The sequence below is a fragment of the Indicator indicator genome, chromosome 5 (assembly GCF_027791375.1).
Source record: "Indicator indicator isolate 239-I01 chromosome 5, UM_Iind_1.1, whole genome shotgun sequence".
Taxonomy (NCBI): Eukaryota; Metazoa; Chordata; class Aves; order Piciformes; family Indicatoridae; genus Indicator; species Indicator indicator.
The window spans coordinates 13,494,295-13,512,713 of NC_072014.1; the positions used below are offsets into that span (position 1 = coordinate 13,494,295).

At 40.4% G+C, this 18,419-nt stretch overlaps 1 protein-coding gene across 1 annotated transcript in view; it reads right to left on the minus strand.

The window, feature by feature from the left end:
- The window catches only part of ADARB1 (adenosine deaminase RNA specific B1), a 32,520-nt gene extending 14,819 nt beyond the window's left edge, over nt 1-17,701 (minus strand). Inside the window, exons 1-3 of the mRNA XM_054381106.1 lie at nt 17,645-17,701; nt 9,897-10,828; nt 2,498-2,612 (exon numbers count right to left, since the gene is read on the minus strand). Of these exons, the coding sequence (XP_054237081.1) occupies nt 2,498-2,612; nt 9,897-10,828; nt 17,645-17,672 (1,075 nt within the window). The 5' untranslated portion in view covers nt 17,673-17,701. The remainder of the gene's footprint in view (nt 1-2,497; nt 2,613-9,896; nt 10,829-17,644) is intronic.
- Nucleotides 17,702-18,419: the final 718 nt, after the last annotated feature.

Below are 18,419 nucleotides of genomic sequence, written 5' to 3' on the forward strand. Positions count from 1 at the left end.
TTTTCTTTTGATTATTTGAAGCAAAAGTGTCAGCCAGCCACACCCTGCTTGTCCTAGCATTGTCTATGGTTCATGCCATTTTTTCATGCCAGAGTTCAGACAAGTCAGAAATTGAAAACCTTCAGGGAAAAAGTGCTGCTTCAGGAAGACTTATTAAAGCCTGAGTTTGAAAGACAGTGCTTTCATCTTTAGCCCTAGGCAGCCAGCTAACTTCCAGTATGTACCTTCTGGCCACCTATTCAGATACTCACAGCAGCTTTAAAAAATCTGAAAGGCACTGATTTATTAAAGCAGGAACACGTTATGGAAGAGTATTAAGCCAACAACAGGAAAGATAGAATTAGGAAATGAAGAAGTTTAAATGCTTAAATTACTGTAAAGCTTATCATCAGTATAATGGTTCTGGAAGTGTGTTTCTTCATATTATATCATTCCATACAATAGAATTTGAAACATTTTTGGGTTTTTCTATACAGAGAACTGCCTTTGTCACAAAAAAACCCTCCAAAGGTCAGCTGCATGAAGAATTCAGAAAGACAGGTTAAAATGTTACATCCCTCTAGCAAAGACTCATCCAAAAAATCCCCACCAAGCCACAGTAATTTGTCTGAAGTTCTCAAGGCCTCATGAGCAGAGGCAGACAGCAGCCAAGCCCTGCTAAATACTTCCTCCCACAAAATAGGTGCTGTGCTATGGAAAAGCAGGAAAACCACTTTCAGTGCACTCCAAGCACCTAGTGTTGAGGATAACCACCTGGCTGTATAATGGCAGTGCCCATATAAAGGCAAAATAGTTGGTAATTGGGTAAAGAGGAAACTGAAACATGGACTGCTTGAGCTCTCACTCTTGATAAAATATAGGACCTTAAAAAATTAACCTGAGCTTAGCTGCCCCCTCATGCCCTCAGGGCTGGAGAAATCCATGGAGGAGAAGCAGGAAGCCACTTCACTCTAAAACACAAGGCTGCATAATGGAGTCATCTAATTTCACGGGTTCCCCACACAGGTATCCATGCGAAGATATTTTTTAATTCTGTGTAAGGCTATTCCTTCAGTTAACTAACATGTAAATACAGGTTGATTAAGTCTTAGTTCTTTGGTTACGTGGCTGTTCTGGGAATTGTAGACACAGGACTGTAATTACAATTAAAAGTTGTTAGGTATCACAAAATACATTAAATAAGACTACAGCACGTTCCTCACAGTGCTTTGCATTTGAGGTTGAAGTGATGTGTTGATATTCATCAATGTTTTGGTTGTCACTGAGCAGCACTTGAGGAGCATCAATGTTTTTTCTCCAAAGCTCCCAAAGGCCAGTGTGCTGGGGGTGGGCAAGACTGGAAGGGGACACAGCCATGATGGCTGAGCGACAGCGACCAAGAGATATTCTAAACCACAAGGGTTGTGCTTAGGGGAAACAAGAGAAGATCATCGAGGTTATAGCACTTGGCTACTCAATCTCCTTCCATTTTTTCCCCAAGCCCCAAGAGAAAGCAGCAAGAAAAAGGCTGGGTGGGTGTCTGAATGCTGGCCAGAGTCAGCTCATCACTAATGTCTTGTGACAGACTTTGTGCCACACTGTCTCCTTGTCACATCCCCCTTATCACACTGCCTGTCCCTAGAGCACGCAGTTAGCATCTGCCCTAACCAGACCTCTTTGTCCTGTGGAGGAGGCTCCTACAAACATCCCCACAGGAGGAAAGGGCTGGTGCTGCTAAAATCAACAAGGGGAGGCTGCACATTTGTCACTTATCTCTATGTGATTCACACACCTAAGTGGAGATAGCTCATAAGAGCCCCAAAATTGATATGCCATTAGGGATTTGTGTGGTTTGAAGACCAAAAGAATTTTAGCATGAGAAAAACTAAGCAGCAGTGTGGCTGGAGATCAGCTTAGGGCAGAATTTCACTGTTTTGGGTGACCTGGCAGAGCACAGATTTCATGCCAGCAACCAGAAAACCACAAAATTACCGCTGCTTGTACAAGCACACAAGTGGCAGCTGCCAGAACATAAGCTACTTTCTTCAGATATTTTTACTAGAATGATTGAGACACGAAGCACTAAGAATAAAATATAGCAAGAATAACTCTAACAAAGTGTAGAACCTTAGAAACTTGGAAAGCAAACATAACTTCTTACATAATATGCCAAAACCCAAGAATGCCATCTGTGTGACTGATGTGGTGAAATTATTTTAGATTTTCTTTCAAAAGGTTGCATGGTTAATTTTAAAAGGTACATGTATTTTGTAGACCATGAGTTATCTCAGATGTTTCGATCAGACAGAAGACAGGAATTCTCTGGAAATAGAAATATTTGCAGGTCTCATTTTCCTGCAATTATTTTTAGCCAAGATCTAATTGACATATTTAGTGCACCTTGAAGATTAAGCAGTAAAATTATATTTCAGTACTGGTTGACTGAGAAAAGTTTCCTTAAAAGCAAACAAAGTGCCCACATTTAAGCTCTTGTATTAAAATGGTACTTTTTTTTTACCTGTTGTCATGACAACTCCAGCAAGGACTTTTCTTCGTGCATGTGGTGATGTGAAATTTTCCGTCAAGTCACTGAATTTGTCTACAACCAAGCGTGCAACGGAATCAGCTAAAACCTGCAGGATCAGACAGAAATGCACATTAGAAAAATCAAACAATTTAAAAATTACAGCAGCATTAGATTATAAAGATTTGCACTTTGAAATTATTTGACATAGATTAAACTAGTTTTTGTTGTTCACTTTAAAATGAACATCAGCAGTATGCCAAGGAGGTGGTTGGATCCAGTCCTCAGGCATTTTGACCATTTGCAGCCCCCCTAAGCAGAGCTCTGTGTTGCACATCTACAAAAACAGGGTCAGACAGCCCTAAGCCAAGCACCAATGCTCATAATCATTATGAACATTTGATGCTTAGGAGAACAACTGGATAGACAAATAAGTCTATACTTTTATGCTCAAACCTCAAAACACATCATTTCATATCCTCCACATTGGACCTGACAAAAAGATTGAAGTACAAAAACCAGCCTCCTCAAAACAACGTGTAAACCCTTTATAATGATCAAAATCATCATCTAGCCTTTACACAAAAAAGAACAAATCTGATTTCAATATTGGTTAAATACTTTCTGTTTTCTGTTTCTTTACAAGACATATACAAATTTAGGAGAAGAAAATGTCAATTTATAACCCAAAATAAACTATCTCAAAATTAGGATTTATCTCTTTGCCTTCAGAAACCCCTGAACAATCACAGTCACAGCCTTACTGTCTTGCCAGCAGGGTTAGCAAGCAAGTCAGTCATGCTGTAAATGGAGCTAACTTCTAATATTAAGCAAAACTTCAAAATACCAGCCCTGCTCTTGCTGAACAATGCTTTCGTTCAACACTGCAGCTAATCTCACCCACTGTTTATAAGGCAGCTGAAACTGTAACTGCTGGAAGAGATGAGTCAAGATAAGATCTTCACATGAAAAGAAACTGCAAACCACAGCAATCTCTGCAACAGCACGGCTAGTGCGCTGCTTGTTCCCAAGAGAGTGGCTCAGAAAGGCAAGATACAAGCTAGATGCCATGATGAGCAGTCAGCAGGTTGGCAGGAGAGACAGGGCAGACCATACCCACCCATCTTCCACCAGCACTTGCAGCAAGAGAAGAGCAGACAGGGAACAAGCTCAGTCCCCTATCTCAGAGCATCAGGTGTAAAGAACTTGATCCAGCTGTCCATGTGTTGGTATCAGCAGTATTTGAGATATTCTGGGGTAACCACTTGACCAACAGGTTAAGGCACCAGAAGGACACAGGTCCTGTGTCATACCTGCCAGCACCATGCAGATCATCTCGAATACCAAAGAGCATCCAAAATGGTGATAAACACAAAAGCCACTACATCAAGCCCAAAAGGACACCTGTGGCTGAGAGTCATCTTCTTACAAACCAGCTTTGGGCTGTTGAGTAACGAAACATCACCATGTGCATCCCTTCAGAGGACGCAGGGCAAATCAACAAGACTGACAGGCAGCAGCTTCAGGACAGCCACTTGAAACAGTACAAACTCTTGAACAAAATAAGTTCTAAAACCAGACTATGAGAGTCAAAAGAAAAGAAAAACAATGAGGCTTTGACGACTCCCAGCCTAATTCACCACCATTCTCTTCATACTGACAGCCTAGAAATAATGTGGAGGAGCTCTCAATGTTAGCTTCCTTCTGGAAAAACTTTAGCAGCCAAGGAAGCAATAACTGAAGCTCAGTGTCATGATTTCAGAATTCAACAGCTTTGTTTCCAGAATCTGACTAGAGACAGCAGCCAGCAGTCTGTGGTGACTTACACCAAGTGTTGGTCCATGTTTTGCAGCTGCGCAGCTTGCGGAGTCAGAAGACTCTCAACATTGCAAATAAAAATTTTCTTGATGCATCTGAATGGACTGCAACCCAGAAACTTTTATCAACAGATGGAGACATTTTTCAGGAACACAGTTTTGCTGAGGCTACAAATGTGTCTGATTTTCAAACAAGGTCATTTTCCTCCTGGACCCAGAACTGTTTAACAATCTGTGCTCTGACAGCAGCATGACCACACAGCAAAAAAATCTGCATTTAATTGCGCTTGTACTTACCCAAAGCAGAAAGCTGAACTATAAGATAATTTGCACACACACCAAAAAAAAAAAAAAAAAAAAAAAAAGAGCAACAATTTCATTAGCACCTTGGATTTAGAAACAAAATCTTAATACACAAAAGGCTTAAATTATTAACCTCCCTGAAACTGTGTGGGTAGATCATTGCAGAGTCCCCATTCCAGTGTTTTATCCATAGTCCCACTGCATAATTATGAAAACTGCTTTCCATTTGCAAGTTGGAGACCTTATTGTGGCCTTCCAGTACTTAAAGGGGGCCTATAAGAAAGATGGGGACAATCTTTTTAGAAGGGCCTGTTGCAAAAGGACAGGGGGTGATGGTTTTAAACAAAAAGAGAGGAGATTCAGGCTAGGTATAGAGAAGACTTTTTTTTTGTAATGAGAGTGATGAAGCACTGGCACAGGTTCCCCAGAGAGGTGGTAGAAGCCCCATCCCTGGAAACATTCAAATTCAGGTCAGACAGGGCTCTGAGCAACCTGATGTAGTTGAAGATGTCTCCGGTCACTGCAGGTGGGTTGAACCAGACAGAGGTCCCTTCCAGCCCAAAGCACTCTATGATTCTAAGTTTTATGCTCTCATTCCTGTAATATGTATCTTATACCTTACATCATGATGTGCTGGACAGGACAACACAGCTGGCAGCTGACAAGATATCAGGTAATGTAAAATTGTGCTAAATGAGATCATGATGGAATAAATCAGTGAAACAAGCTTTTCCAAACAGGGATAGATCTGATTCACACAAAAAAATACATGCTGCAGAGAGGCTTCAAAGCCTGGCAGAAAGGCTTGCGACCTAGGTAATAAACAGTATGGGTTCACCCATTCTCCAAAAACAAAGTAAGCATGATGACTGGTAACTGAAGGAATCTTCTCTAATGCTGAGCTCCACCAAAACACAAAGTTCAGCACATACCAGAAACGGTAATTCCAAAATACTGAACCAAAACCAACCAGCTGCCAAGGGTGAACATACAGGTATGCTCCTACCAAAATCATCGAGCATGGATAATTCACCACACAGATCCTTAACCTACTTGGTCAAACAGAAGCTAATCTGCAGAGATATGCCATCACCATTCCATGGGGGATCCAGGGCAGGCTTGGGGAGGTTCTCATCAAGAAGCAGTAAATGAAGCTGCCAGATGCTTCTGGGAAGAAACCCATGGCCAACTTACCAGCTGGCAAAAGACTATTCGAACAGCAATTGGGTAGGATGCTTGCATACAAGGTGGACGATTAGCTTTTCCCAAAAAATCGTTATTTTGTTCATGTACTAAGCAAAGAAGAGCAAACTGTGGTGTTGGGATACATGTGAGAACACGGCAAGTCCCTCTGGGAAGATGAAAGCTGGCACAGAAGGATGAGATGGAGCTGTATCTGCATCTCAAGCAGTGTGGAACTAAGCTGCTGGCAAGGAAATCTAAAAACGCCTGAATGAAGATGAAACCACACACTGGGGAGAGCTGATAAGAAGGACTAAGCAGAACTGAAGCGAGACAAATGACCACTGAGGATGCAAACAATATGCGAGAAACTATAAGGAGGGAGAGGGAGGCAAAAATCACTGCCAGAACACAGGCAGATATATTAATGATTTTATAATTCCATTAAATATCAAATTCTATGACAACAGGTGGGCGGTGAGAAATAAACAATATTAAATGTCTACAGATTCAGTTACCAAGATTTTGGTCTGTTTTCAAAATACTTGCTTGATAAATTAGAAGAATTATCCTTTTCTCCAAGATGGTCTAATTTTACATTCTGTAAGTTAAGAGGCAATAAGAGCATGGAAGAAATGAGAATAAGGCAGGCTATGAACAGACCACTACAGTGCTAGGAACAAGGCTTACTGGCCTAAAATTATGTCCTTGCTGTCCCCATATCAAAACCAAGAACTTGAAGCTGTTTCCCCAACAAGCCTAGGCCACTGATTGGCCTGGGTAGGGATCTTTCACTTCTGATTTTACTCCCTTTTGTACAAATAAATATTAATTGGAACAGAAATTGAGGTCATGTTTCGCCTTCCCAGTGACTGCCCTAACATCTGACACACAGTTTCTCTACCCTCACTCCTGCATTATATCATTATTCAAAGTTGGGAAATTCTAAAAAAGAAAGCCCTAAAATAGCTGCCAGTTTGCTCACTGAGGCATGTCAGCTCAAAGCTATTTTGGGGGCATTGTTCCTTTCTCCGATGAAGTTATAGTGAATCCACTTCATCTCTACATGTACAGATGGATTTTTGTTAATATCTATCTTGCAGCAATGCTGTAGCAGAACCCTCCTGACCATCCATGTTTTAAAATATTGTGAAGCAGAAGAAATTCAGGTCTGTCTGGATCTGAAGAAGACCCTGGCAAGCCACACAGACCACCCCAGATGAATGCTGCCAATGACCTGCATGGTGGAATCAAAGGTGGTGGGAGCAGGGGAACTGCATGGGCAAACAGCACCCAGATCTCACTATGGAACTGACCTAGAACCTCCCAATATTTGTGCTCTCCTTGATCACTGTCACACACAAATGTTCTCCCTCAGCTTTATTTCTTATTACTTTTAGTTTAGGACACTTTCAGTTTTGTGCACTTCCACAAGTTGATATGCAATGGCAGCGCCCACAGTAAAATCAAGGTCAACCAGGACCACTACCTTTCCTCTGACAGTGACAAACACACACTTTTCAGAGAAGGTGGATACTAATTAAACAGGATAACTATTTCCTAGTGCTCCAAAACTTCCTATACTTTAAGAAATTCCTGTCTCACTGTAGAGTCTCCCACTCCACAAGCAGATACATCTTTTACATTTCTTCCAATACCACAGCAATTATTCCAATGTATACTTAATTCCCAGAAATATATTATTATGTTTTCCCTAGATTTGAATGTTACATTATCATTCTCCTGTTTAGTGTAATAAACTGCCTACAGCTTTTGAGTACCTCTGCAGAAGCAGCTCCCCCAGAAGTCAGATAACTTGCATTATTAATTTGTATATAATGTTTATATTTGAATGCTTCTTTTCTAAGTTTCCCCAGGCTCCAGGCTGAACCAGGACTGATACAGCACTCCTAGTAAAAGCAGCCATTGCTCCACGTCTTCAGAGATTCATAGAATGGTTTAGGTTGAAAGGGCCCTCAAAAATTACTTAGCTCCAACCCCCTGCCATGGGCAGGGACACCTTCCACTAGACCAGCTCAACATTTTCTTTCAATGTCTGACCACAATGATACACAGGATAAATTGGATTTGCAACATAATTAGGTGAATGATTCAAAGTAATCCCTCCAGTGGATTTTTTTAAATTAATTTCAGCTGCATCTACACTGCCTATTTGTGTAGCTCAAGCTGCTTTCTTTCACAATAGTCCAGCTTTCAGTAATCTAAATAACTCTGTATTTAACCTCCAGTATTTGCAATTCTAATTCTCTCATTTTCACCTCTTTGCATCATGGCTAATCAGCTATCTTTTTAAGTAAACAGTGTGAGGAAATCTGGGAAATATCATTATAAATCTTATATGGAAGTTTTCCTAACACAGGCCATCAGTGGCCTAAAAGGGACCCCTCCACCAGCAAGCTCCTACCCTCAGATGGAAGCTGTTTCTACCAGCACTGCCCAGTGCTCCATCAAAGTCCCTTAAAGAAGCTGTGTAAGCTGTCATTTCCTGGGCTACTGGGCAGAGAAACCACTTTACCCTCTTGTAATGACACCTTTTTCATGTCACACTTTTTGCTCTTTCCTACTTCTTCATTCCAGTTCCAACTTTCACCACTTCACCAATTCAAGAACTAACAACACACAAATTACTGGCAGTGAAGTATTTTTTTGTGTTTGCGGCCAAATTTGCTTCTAAAAGCACAGCAGAGAATGCAGTCTGTATTACTGAATCTACTGAAGAAATCATAACTACCTGAAATAGCACGATCCTAGGTTTGAAAATGAAGGGACTATTCATCAGTAATGCAATAATCACACAACATTAAAAAATAAAGTACAAAGGAATTTCTAAACAATTTATATTGTCCACACCTTTTGGGATGTGTTTCTTAAAACAATCACATCATCTACTTATCAACCTACTTACCTACTCTTCAATTTCACAGTATCAAATCAGACCAGTATCTTAAAATTTTAATTAAATCCTAGCCAATCTTAAACTAAGAAAAGTCATGTAAATTCTCATAATAAAGAGATAGGAAGTAGCAAAAAAGTCACAGACAAGTATTTGAATTTAGACAGGCATATAATATCTTTAAAAATATCCAAAAGACATAGCAGAAAGAGGAGATTCAAACATTATTTACTGCACTTTGACTGGAGAGAAACATATGCAAGCAAATAAGGGAGAACTTTTTTCATTAAAAAAAATTAATTACCTCATTCTAGCTACTTCAAATTTCTAGTCCATGTCTGTTATAGAATCATAGAAACATTAAGGTTGGAAAAGACCTCTTAGATCATCAAGACAACTGCCAGCCCAACTAACCAAGACCACTAAACCATGTCCCAAAATGCCATGTCTACATGGTTTTTGGACACCTCCAGGGACAGTATGTTTGATACTTCCCCTAGTTCATTAATTATTTGACTTAAAATATTTCTCACCCAGATTTAGTTGCCTAAGTAACTTAGGTGTACATATTACCTAATCTGATCACAGCACAATCCTTTATATGACAGTTATTTGACCACACATCTTGGACACATATACTGCAAGTGTGTCGTTTATTTAGACCCTGTAAATACACGACAACTGCATCAGCCTCATACTCTGTCCTTGACTTCTGTTAGGCAGCTCTGTTACTGTCAACAATTTCAGTTTGCAGAAGAGAACAGTTTTCTTCTCTGCTAAAAACTGGTGTCACACTGACACAATCTAGTAACTTTATTTAAAGCAGTAATGTTGACTTGAACTCCATTTCACAAGACAAGATTCAACCTTTCCTCAATACAAACCATAATCTAAGCAGCCACTGCACTGGGGTTAGTGCTCTTTGATGTGACATGATCAAGGCTGAAAGCATCAGCAACAATGCCTCCTTTCTATCCAACAGAATACAAAGAGTTCATACAATTGTCAGAAGCTACAAGTAGGTAAGTCACTTAAAACACATATACATACACGCACACACACATCTACAGAAGCAGAATAAATGGCAGAAATGCTGTTCAAGCTGACTCGATATGCATAAATTGCCTACTCTTGGTCATTACCCAAAGACATCAACAAAACCCGAAGGGCTTCTCACCTGTGGCAAATGTAACTGGAGCCCCTCACTGGGAATGGGCTGTCGAGATGGGGTCTGGTCCAGCTGCATGTTAAACAAGGATGCCAGGGCTGACTGAGCAGCCCGAGCTTTTGCCAGCTTTTTATTCCTTCCTGAGCCTTCAAAAGTCTGACCGTCCACTGCCACAGCCATGACAAAGTTTTTGGCATGGCTCTCCCCACTCTCTGAGAGAAACTCGTACTTCAGCCCTGGCCGCAGCTCGTTGAGGATCATGACAGGGTTCTTCCCGCTGGCAGAGGGGTAGGCTGATGGCATGGGGAGAGGCGACTGAGAAAGGCTGCTGGCTACAGCTGACGACGGCAAACTGTAGTCCCCAACAGAGCTATAGGACCCATCCCCATTGGACCCTAGGTAAAAGGAAGCATCAGAAGGGACTGGTGTCTCAAACCCATTGAAAAGGGTGTCAGGGAAGTCTGCTTGGTCGGAGGTGAAATCCGTGTTGACTGACAGAGTCCTCCCCATTGCCAGGTGGGCTTCTGAGGCGTTTGGAAACTGGACGAAAGACCGCAGAGCCTTCTCAGCAGCATGAAGCTTGGCTTTCTTTTTTGTTGGGCCAGACCCCTCAAATACCTGCCCATTGACTTCAACTGCCATCACGAACATAGGGGCATGGACCGGCCCTGTCTGGGAGAGGAGTTTGTACTGTAAACCAGGTTTAATCTCATTGAGTTGCATCAGGGCATTCTTTGGCAGAACGGGGCCAGGCATTTTCTTCCTCTTCTTCGGGCGAAATTTGGAGTGGCCATTGTTGCCCTCCTCCAAAGGACGCTTTCTGCTGCTGCCACCACCACCATTGGAGAGCTGCGTTCCCTCCCCGGCACCTTGCCCACCGCCATCCTTGGGGGGAACGTTGTCCACGTTGCGGTTTTCTTTAACATCAGTGCTGCTCGAACCTGCGGTGCCCAGAAAGAGTAACTTACAATGCCTTCGTTGCAGGATCTTGTAAATGTAAAATTTATAGATTCCTTTATCTCTCTTTGTAACTGGTTAAGTGATGTGTGCTCACAGGTTAAATGTTTTGCAATACAATCAGAGATAGTAATGCAATACAACCTCTTGATAATTCAAGAAGTAACACATTCAAAAATTATTTTCAAACTATGCATGTGATAAAATCATAGAGCAATAGAACACTGCGGTGTTTTTGTTTTGTTTTTCACTTAAATCACATTGGAACAAACTTTTACTCATAATTTACGATTGACCTGGAAAATGGTTTAAATGAGAAACACACAAGTTATAGCAGTATATACCAATAAAAAACAAAGACCAGTACTAGGAGGTAGATATTTAGTTCTTCATTATTCTTATTTTATTCATGTTACTTTTTTCCCCCTCAGTAATCGTAGTTGCCCAAATTGAGTAATGACATAAACAAAACCAGAGCCACAAAAAATTAGTCAGTTCTTTGGCAGAAAACTGAAGAGTTGTTGAATGCCTGCCTTCCTCTTTAGCTATTCCATATTCACTGAAGTCAATTCTTTTCCTAGACTTTCACTTCACTTCACCCCAACCTAATCAAGAACTACAGATGCCCACTGTGCCAACACCACTTCAAAACTATTTTATGCATTCCCAGGCAGCCTTCAATTAAGCAACTTTGTATCTGTCATTTATAAACTATTCTGTAATTCCTTCGAAGTAGAGAAAACCGCTGTCAGTTACAAACCCCAAAATCATGGTAAAGATCCTCTAAGACTATGGAGAATCAAGAAGGGTGACGAAAGCTGCACAATCCTAATGATGGTATTTAATGTGGGGAAAAAAGGTACTGTAATAATAATTATTTCTAAAGTAGAAAGTTGGAGTACTGATTATGTCAGAGGTATATTTAAAGAATTATATTTGCTACAACTGCAAAGACCTCCTTTTCACTCTGATGAATTTTATTATTTATGCTTTATATTGGTATCTGTGCATGAAAATTAGTAGATCAAATATTTCTAACACTTCTGTTTCAAAACTTTGAAATATCTGTATTACATCTACACTAGTACTAGGTAAAAAGCATTAATTGAAATGGGAGTAAACCATGGTGGAAGCTCTCTTTCACAGTGACAAATTCCAGTGACACTTCATGTCTTCCCTAAGGACCCTCTATCATGCACACATCACTTTTCCCAGGTTACAAAGCTGATGGAATGGTTACTAAATTTTCATTTATAACATCCTCCAGCAAAAGCTCGATAGGTTACTCCTTTCGGTGCTCGAAGAGAGAAAAAAGAAGAAAAACAAGATCAAAAGAAAAAGCTGAAGTAGGAACACATTTTGTCAAATCACAGTAGCTCAACAAAGGATTATACAGTACGGAACATTAAATTCTACTCAAATTTGCTAAGAATGAAACATTAAGTATTTTTAAGTATTTTATTGCTAGAAATCTGCTAAATTTAATAGTTTCTCTTGTAACATTCAGCCACAATTTATATTGCTTGCAGAATGTGTTCTATAGGCCACAACTGTCAATCCAGTGTTCCAACACACGTATTAAATATATAGATTTACACACACAGAGACATATAACGTGAAGGAATCTAAAGATAATGGAGTGAATTTTTAAATATTTCACCTGAAGCTGAAATCTCAAAAAATTACATCTCATCTAAAACACCATTTCTGGAACTTTGTTCTTACTAGAGGCATCAGGTATTTGTGATCAATCAATACAATTCACCAGCTAAACAGAAATCATTTAGTTAATGGTAATTATGGGCTCCATTTTTACCTTTCTTTTTATATGAAGACTACTACATATTATTAGTCTTGAAATCACGGAAGACAAATATAAGTCGAATAGACTCTGACTGAACATTAAAAAAAACAAAACAAAACAAAAAAAAAAAAAACACCCAACCAACTTTGCATGTTAGTACGGCAGCTGGAGGAACTCCTCGACCCATCTCATGCCATAGGTTGGGAAAGCAACATCCTGACAGAGACAGGGTGGCTTGTAGGAAGCAATAAACTTGCATGCTTACCTTGTCTCAGTAAGAAAGAAGGGAAGAAAACTACTCCTTGCCTGAGTGCTACTAGGCTTGTTAGCTTTGAAGGACCTGCTTAGTGGAAAAAACTAGGAAAGAAGGCAAGCAGGAAGCTAAGCAGCCCAGAGACCATGAAAGTAAGTAAATTTCTACACCATGGAGGTGATCCAAATCCAAGCCCTGCATGGGATGGAAAGACAAAGATTTTGCTTGTAAACCAGAAGGACCCAGGTTTGTTGCAGCCACTGGACTGCAAGAAAAAGCAACTGCTTCTCAGGCTGAGAGTGAAAAGGTATGTTTGATCCTCTTCTTTAGCCTGCACAGCAGTGGTGAGGTTCTCTAATTACCTTAGGGCTAGAGAAGAGCTGACAGATTAGTCAAAAAGTAAAATTAACTATCACCACCTGTTAACAGTCAGAGACCTTATCTCACTTAATCCTGCCCTATTTGGACATGGAATAACTCCTCCAACCCAGCGTCTTCCCACTGTTCAGAAACTGCTCTCCTTTTTCTAGGCATCTCACCTACTTAACGAAGAACAGCCTTCCCAGCTCATCTTCATCCTGCCCTGGTCCCCACCTGCGACTGGGCAACCAGCAGACCCCAAGAGAGGGTATCAAACCACAGCAAGGGCACTCCTACCCTTCCCCAGGGCAGCTTCTCAGCCTGCAGAGAGCCACAGGTCTGCACCATTCCAGAGAGCCTGGCAAGGAGACACAGACTGGGTTTTTCCCACCACAAACTTTTCTAACTGCTTTGCAAGACCCTGTAAACCCCTAGTATCCACAAAGTCCTGGACAACATGTTCCACAATAGGTCACATTGCATGAAAACACCTCCCATTGTTTGCTTTGAACCTCCACCTGCTTGTCTCAATGCATCAACATTTTTTTATACTTGATACTTTTTTTATAATTTGAGAATTAACATTAACACCCTATGCTGCCAGTTCCTCCAGGAAGATGCTGTGGGAGACAGTTTCAAAAGCTTTAGTAAAGTCCAGGTAAACAACATCTACAGCCTGTGAGTGCACTCAAGATGATCTGACAAGCCTGCAGTCCTCCTTCCGACCCCTCTTGCAGCTGGGTGTCACACCCTAGGATTGCTAACAAATGATGGGAAGTGGCTTGGTGAGCACTTCTGCCAGCTCTGTCACTACCCTTGCAGGGAATCTCCTCTAGCCCCACAGACTTGTATGCATCTAAATGATGTAGTAGGTCACTGACCATTTCCTCTTGGATTATTTGGGCTTCATACTGCTCCTCATCCCTGTCTTCCAGCTCAGGGGGCTCCATCACAGCTGCTGTGCATTCAACACTTTAAAGTAGCTCTAATATCATAGAATGGCTTAGGTTGGAAGCAATCTTAGAGGTCATCTACTCCAACCTCCCCACCATGGGCAGGGACGCCTCTCAACTAGACCTGGCTGCTCAAGGCCTCATCCATCCTGGCCTTGAACACCCCCAGGGAGGAGGCATCCACAACCTCCCTGAGTAGCCTATTCCAGAATCCCACCACCCTTGTACTGAAGAACATCTTCCTAAGATCCAGTCTGAACCTACTCTCCTTCAGCTTAAAACCATTCCCCCTTCTCTTATTGCTAGTACCATTATGAAAAGTCCCTCTCCAGACTTCCTGTAGGATCCATTCAGGAGTTGGAAGGCAGCTATAAGGTCCCCCCAGAGTCTTCTCTTTGCTGAACAACCCCAGCTCCCTCAGCCTGTCCTCATAGCAGAATTGTTCCAGCCCTTGGATCATCTTTGTGGCCCTCCTCTGGACTCACTCCAACAGCTTTGTGTCCTTATGATGGGGGTACCAGAACCGGATGCAGTATAGGCATAAGCACTTGATAATGGGATCCTGTTTTCTCAAATATTGATACTATCCATGATTCAACAATAAGACATTTTTTGTCAGACTAGCTTATTTTCTAGTCACTAAAAATAGTAGGTAGCCTTGACTAGAGAATTCAGTGACATCTCTAGAAGCTGCTTTGGTAAAAATCACAGCTGACAATATCACATACCAACGGTTTCAACAGAAAAAAAAGTCCTGCCCCTGAAATCTCTTTGATGGTCTTACAAAGAATACTCCAAGAAGGAAAGAGGCATAGGAAAGTTTCATTCTACTAAAGAAAAATCTTGTGTCCAAGTGTGCTGGTTTATTTTTGGTTTTATTCCCTGTAATTAAAACCTGTCTGTAACTGAAGATGCTTTATCCACTGGGAAACTTCGATTACTTGCTCACTGAGAGACAATACTCTCCCTGCTCTGTATGATCTGGAGCACACTTAATTAAATTTAGATGACTCTTAGCTGAACCAAGAGATGTTTCTAGCTACGCTTTATACTGCTGCTCTCATTCACTGGCCCAGGGAATTTCTTTCATTTTTTTCACACACACACACACACACAAAAATAGGCAGAAAAAAACCCCCATGTTCTCTTCTGAGCATCTTTTTAAGAAAAGGGCAAAAATTATGCAAGACAAAGGTTAGGACAGGCACATGCTTGAATTCCAAGTACTTGCAAAATGTCCCACTTCTTTGCCCATAACATAGTTGATAAGGATAGGCTCCTAGCATTGATTCTTGTTGCAGTGACGCCTCTGCAGGGCTCTCTGACTTGATGCTGGGATAACAGGCAGATCCACTTCCAGCACAGCTTCCTGGGGCATTCAAGAGTTCTGCATACATACCCTCCATGCAAAGCAACAAAACCCCAAATAAAACAATCTGAAAAAAATTTAAATCTTTCCCCAAATCTTGTGAAATCTTCTCTACGTTCAATGCATAAAGGAGAAAGACCTTAAAATCTTTAGTCTGAAATACTGTATTTTCTTACAGACATCCTTGTAACCTCATCAGCATTTTACATTTTATCCAAACCAATACAGTTTTAATTCTGGCTTCTGCAAAGCCATTCTAATTATGCAACTGCAAGCTACAAATACTGCATAAGCCCACCTTTGTTTCATATAAGATACTTCCTCAAAAGGCAGTTACATAAAATAATAAAACGTTTAATAAGCAACTTATGCAATTTTACTTTGCAATCTTAAAAGATACAAAAATACAGAAAGGAAAGATTTTATTCTTAAAATCCTTGCACAAATCAAGGTGAAGAACTTAAGAATTTGAACCGTGATTTCAAATTCATGATATTTGTGTGGCATACAGGCACAGGAAGGTCTTACTGTACCTTCTATTAACTAGGTTCATCCAAGTAGACATTATAATCTGTAGTTTCCTTTGAAAAACATGACACAAATGACATCTCAAAACGTACTCCTGAGAGACGATTGCAGTTATGCAAAAGCATTCCCCTAACCTGTAACAACTCCATGGAACTAGCTTCCTGATAAAATAAATGAGTGGTTTCCTATATTGATGCACTACACACAAAACTCCCAGAAGCAGATAAAAATTGAGTATTTTGCTTAAAGACACTTACAGAAAGCTCCTGTAAAGAGATGGTATTTTCTCCAACTCAGAAAGACACCTTTTATTCAGGCTCAGATAAATTCCTTTTTGAGGTAAGGGGATGTTTTATCCAAAAAATAATCATATGTGAATTACCCAATTACAGCTCTTATTTTATTGAAACCCCCCCTTAGGGAGACTACTTTTAAAAACAGCTAAAGCATCCGTTGGAAGCAATTGCTTTTATACTAAGGAAAAGAAAGTGTTAGCAAAGTATTCCAGTTGAGTTCACTGTTTCAGTCAAAGAATAAAAGATACATTCTATTCCAGACAATTTTAAGAATTGGGGCAGGGGTGGTTGTTTGTTTTTTTTTTTAAACACAATGATCTAACTTCTTTATCTCCTGATAAAAATGTTCTGTAACTCTGAGCTACAATTCTGCTGCTTCAAAGCCTCCTACACTCCTGGGCTTTGTCAGCTTTGCCAGAGATGTGCCATTTAGCCATTGCCACATAGGGGAAAAATAAGTGCATTTGTTATGACATCATATACAATTATTTACAGTCAAAAACAGCACATCAGCAACAGAATGTTTCTCCCACTCAAAAAAAAAAATAAAACCAAGATAGTTGAAAGGCCAAAAATAGTAAAAATATTTTTATGATGTTTTAATGAGGACAGTTTTCTCCACAGGTTACCAGATGCTAATTTTAACACAGCAACCTCACAGCACTTCACCAGTGTATGCATCAAGATGATCACTGCATTTTACTATTTTTTGTGCTTAAACACACTTTAATCCAGTAGCTCAGGGTTGGAACAATCAGCATCTAATGAGAATAATTAGCCATGCAAGACCTGCAAGGAGCTCTTCTAGCTTGTCCTTTTGCTTTTCCTTCCTCCATTCCTAGTTTCCCTCATTTAGTTTATACTCTTCAGCTCCATCTCCTTTGTCTTACCCTTTACTTCTGACTGGTCCCTAGCCCTCAACATCACCAATACAGGTTTCTCACTCTCTTCTTCGTTGATAGCTCAAACCAGGAAAATATTATTTTGATTAGTCAGTTGCTGGAAGAAAAATATGAGACATGAGGTAGAATCATACTAGCATATAACCATGTGTATTTCAAACACTCTTAATGGAAAAACTCTGATTTACTCTTTTATATCATATTTTAAAACACACCAAGAAAGTATTAATTTGTGCTTCTGAAGTTTCTTCACAGACTTCCCTGTGCTTGTGAGGAAAAAGTCACCTTCAGAAATGATGACATATTTTACTAGTGTGTAAATAAACACATCTTACTCATGTTTTCTTCATCATCTACATCCATTGTGAAAAATTTTTGCTGGTTTCTTGTCTGGCGGAGACTGCTTCTGTCTGGAAAACAGAAAGTGAGATAGTTGAGCTTCAGGGTACCAACACACGAAGTAAAGCATTAAATCTCCTTTACAAGCAGCAGCCTGGGCACTGGCTTTGCTTTGGGTTATCCACAGGTTTTGCTCAATGTTCACACAGTATTTGCCTAAAGTGCCTATTTCTGTAGCTGAGGGGCAGAACTGCAAATTCAACAAGGTTTGCAAGGAATTGGGATGTTGTACGATGACAGCAGTTTCCTGGTGATTACAATAGTTTTTATCTGAAAGTAAACTACTTGATCTTATTACCATTTGCTTGGTTTTGTTTTTTTTTAAACTCCAAAATAATGTCAAATCCACTCTGCAGTTTGCCACAGAGACCATTCAACCAATTAAAACACTAAAGATGTAGGTTTTTACCCAGCACTAAACTGATGAATGTTTGCTTAACTCCTGACCCAAGAACCCTCCTATAAGTGAGATAACATAAAGGTGTAGCCCCACATCAGGCGAAGGACAGAGTGGGTAATGTAAGCCTTGCTCCTGCATGTGGATTTTCTTACTAACATTTAGAGGATATTACATACAGGTTATCCGGCTGTGGGGAAACAGATTTTATCAACCACAGGGACTTTCACTTCGAGAGCCACAGATCTAAAGGTGAATGTAAGCATCTGACATGCAAAATATGTAATCTATCTAGCAAATGGTTTGAGAGAAGG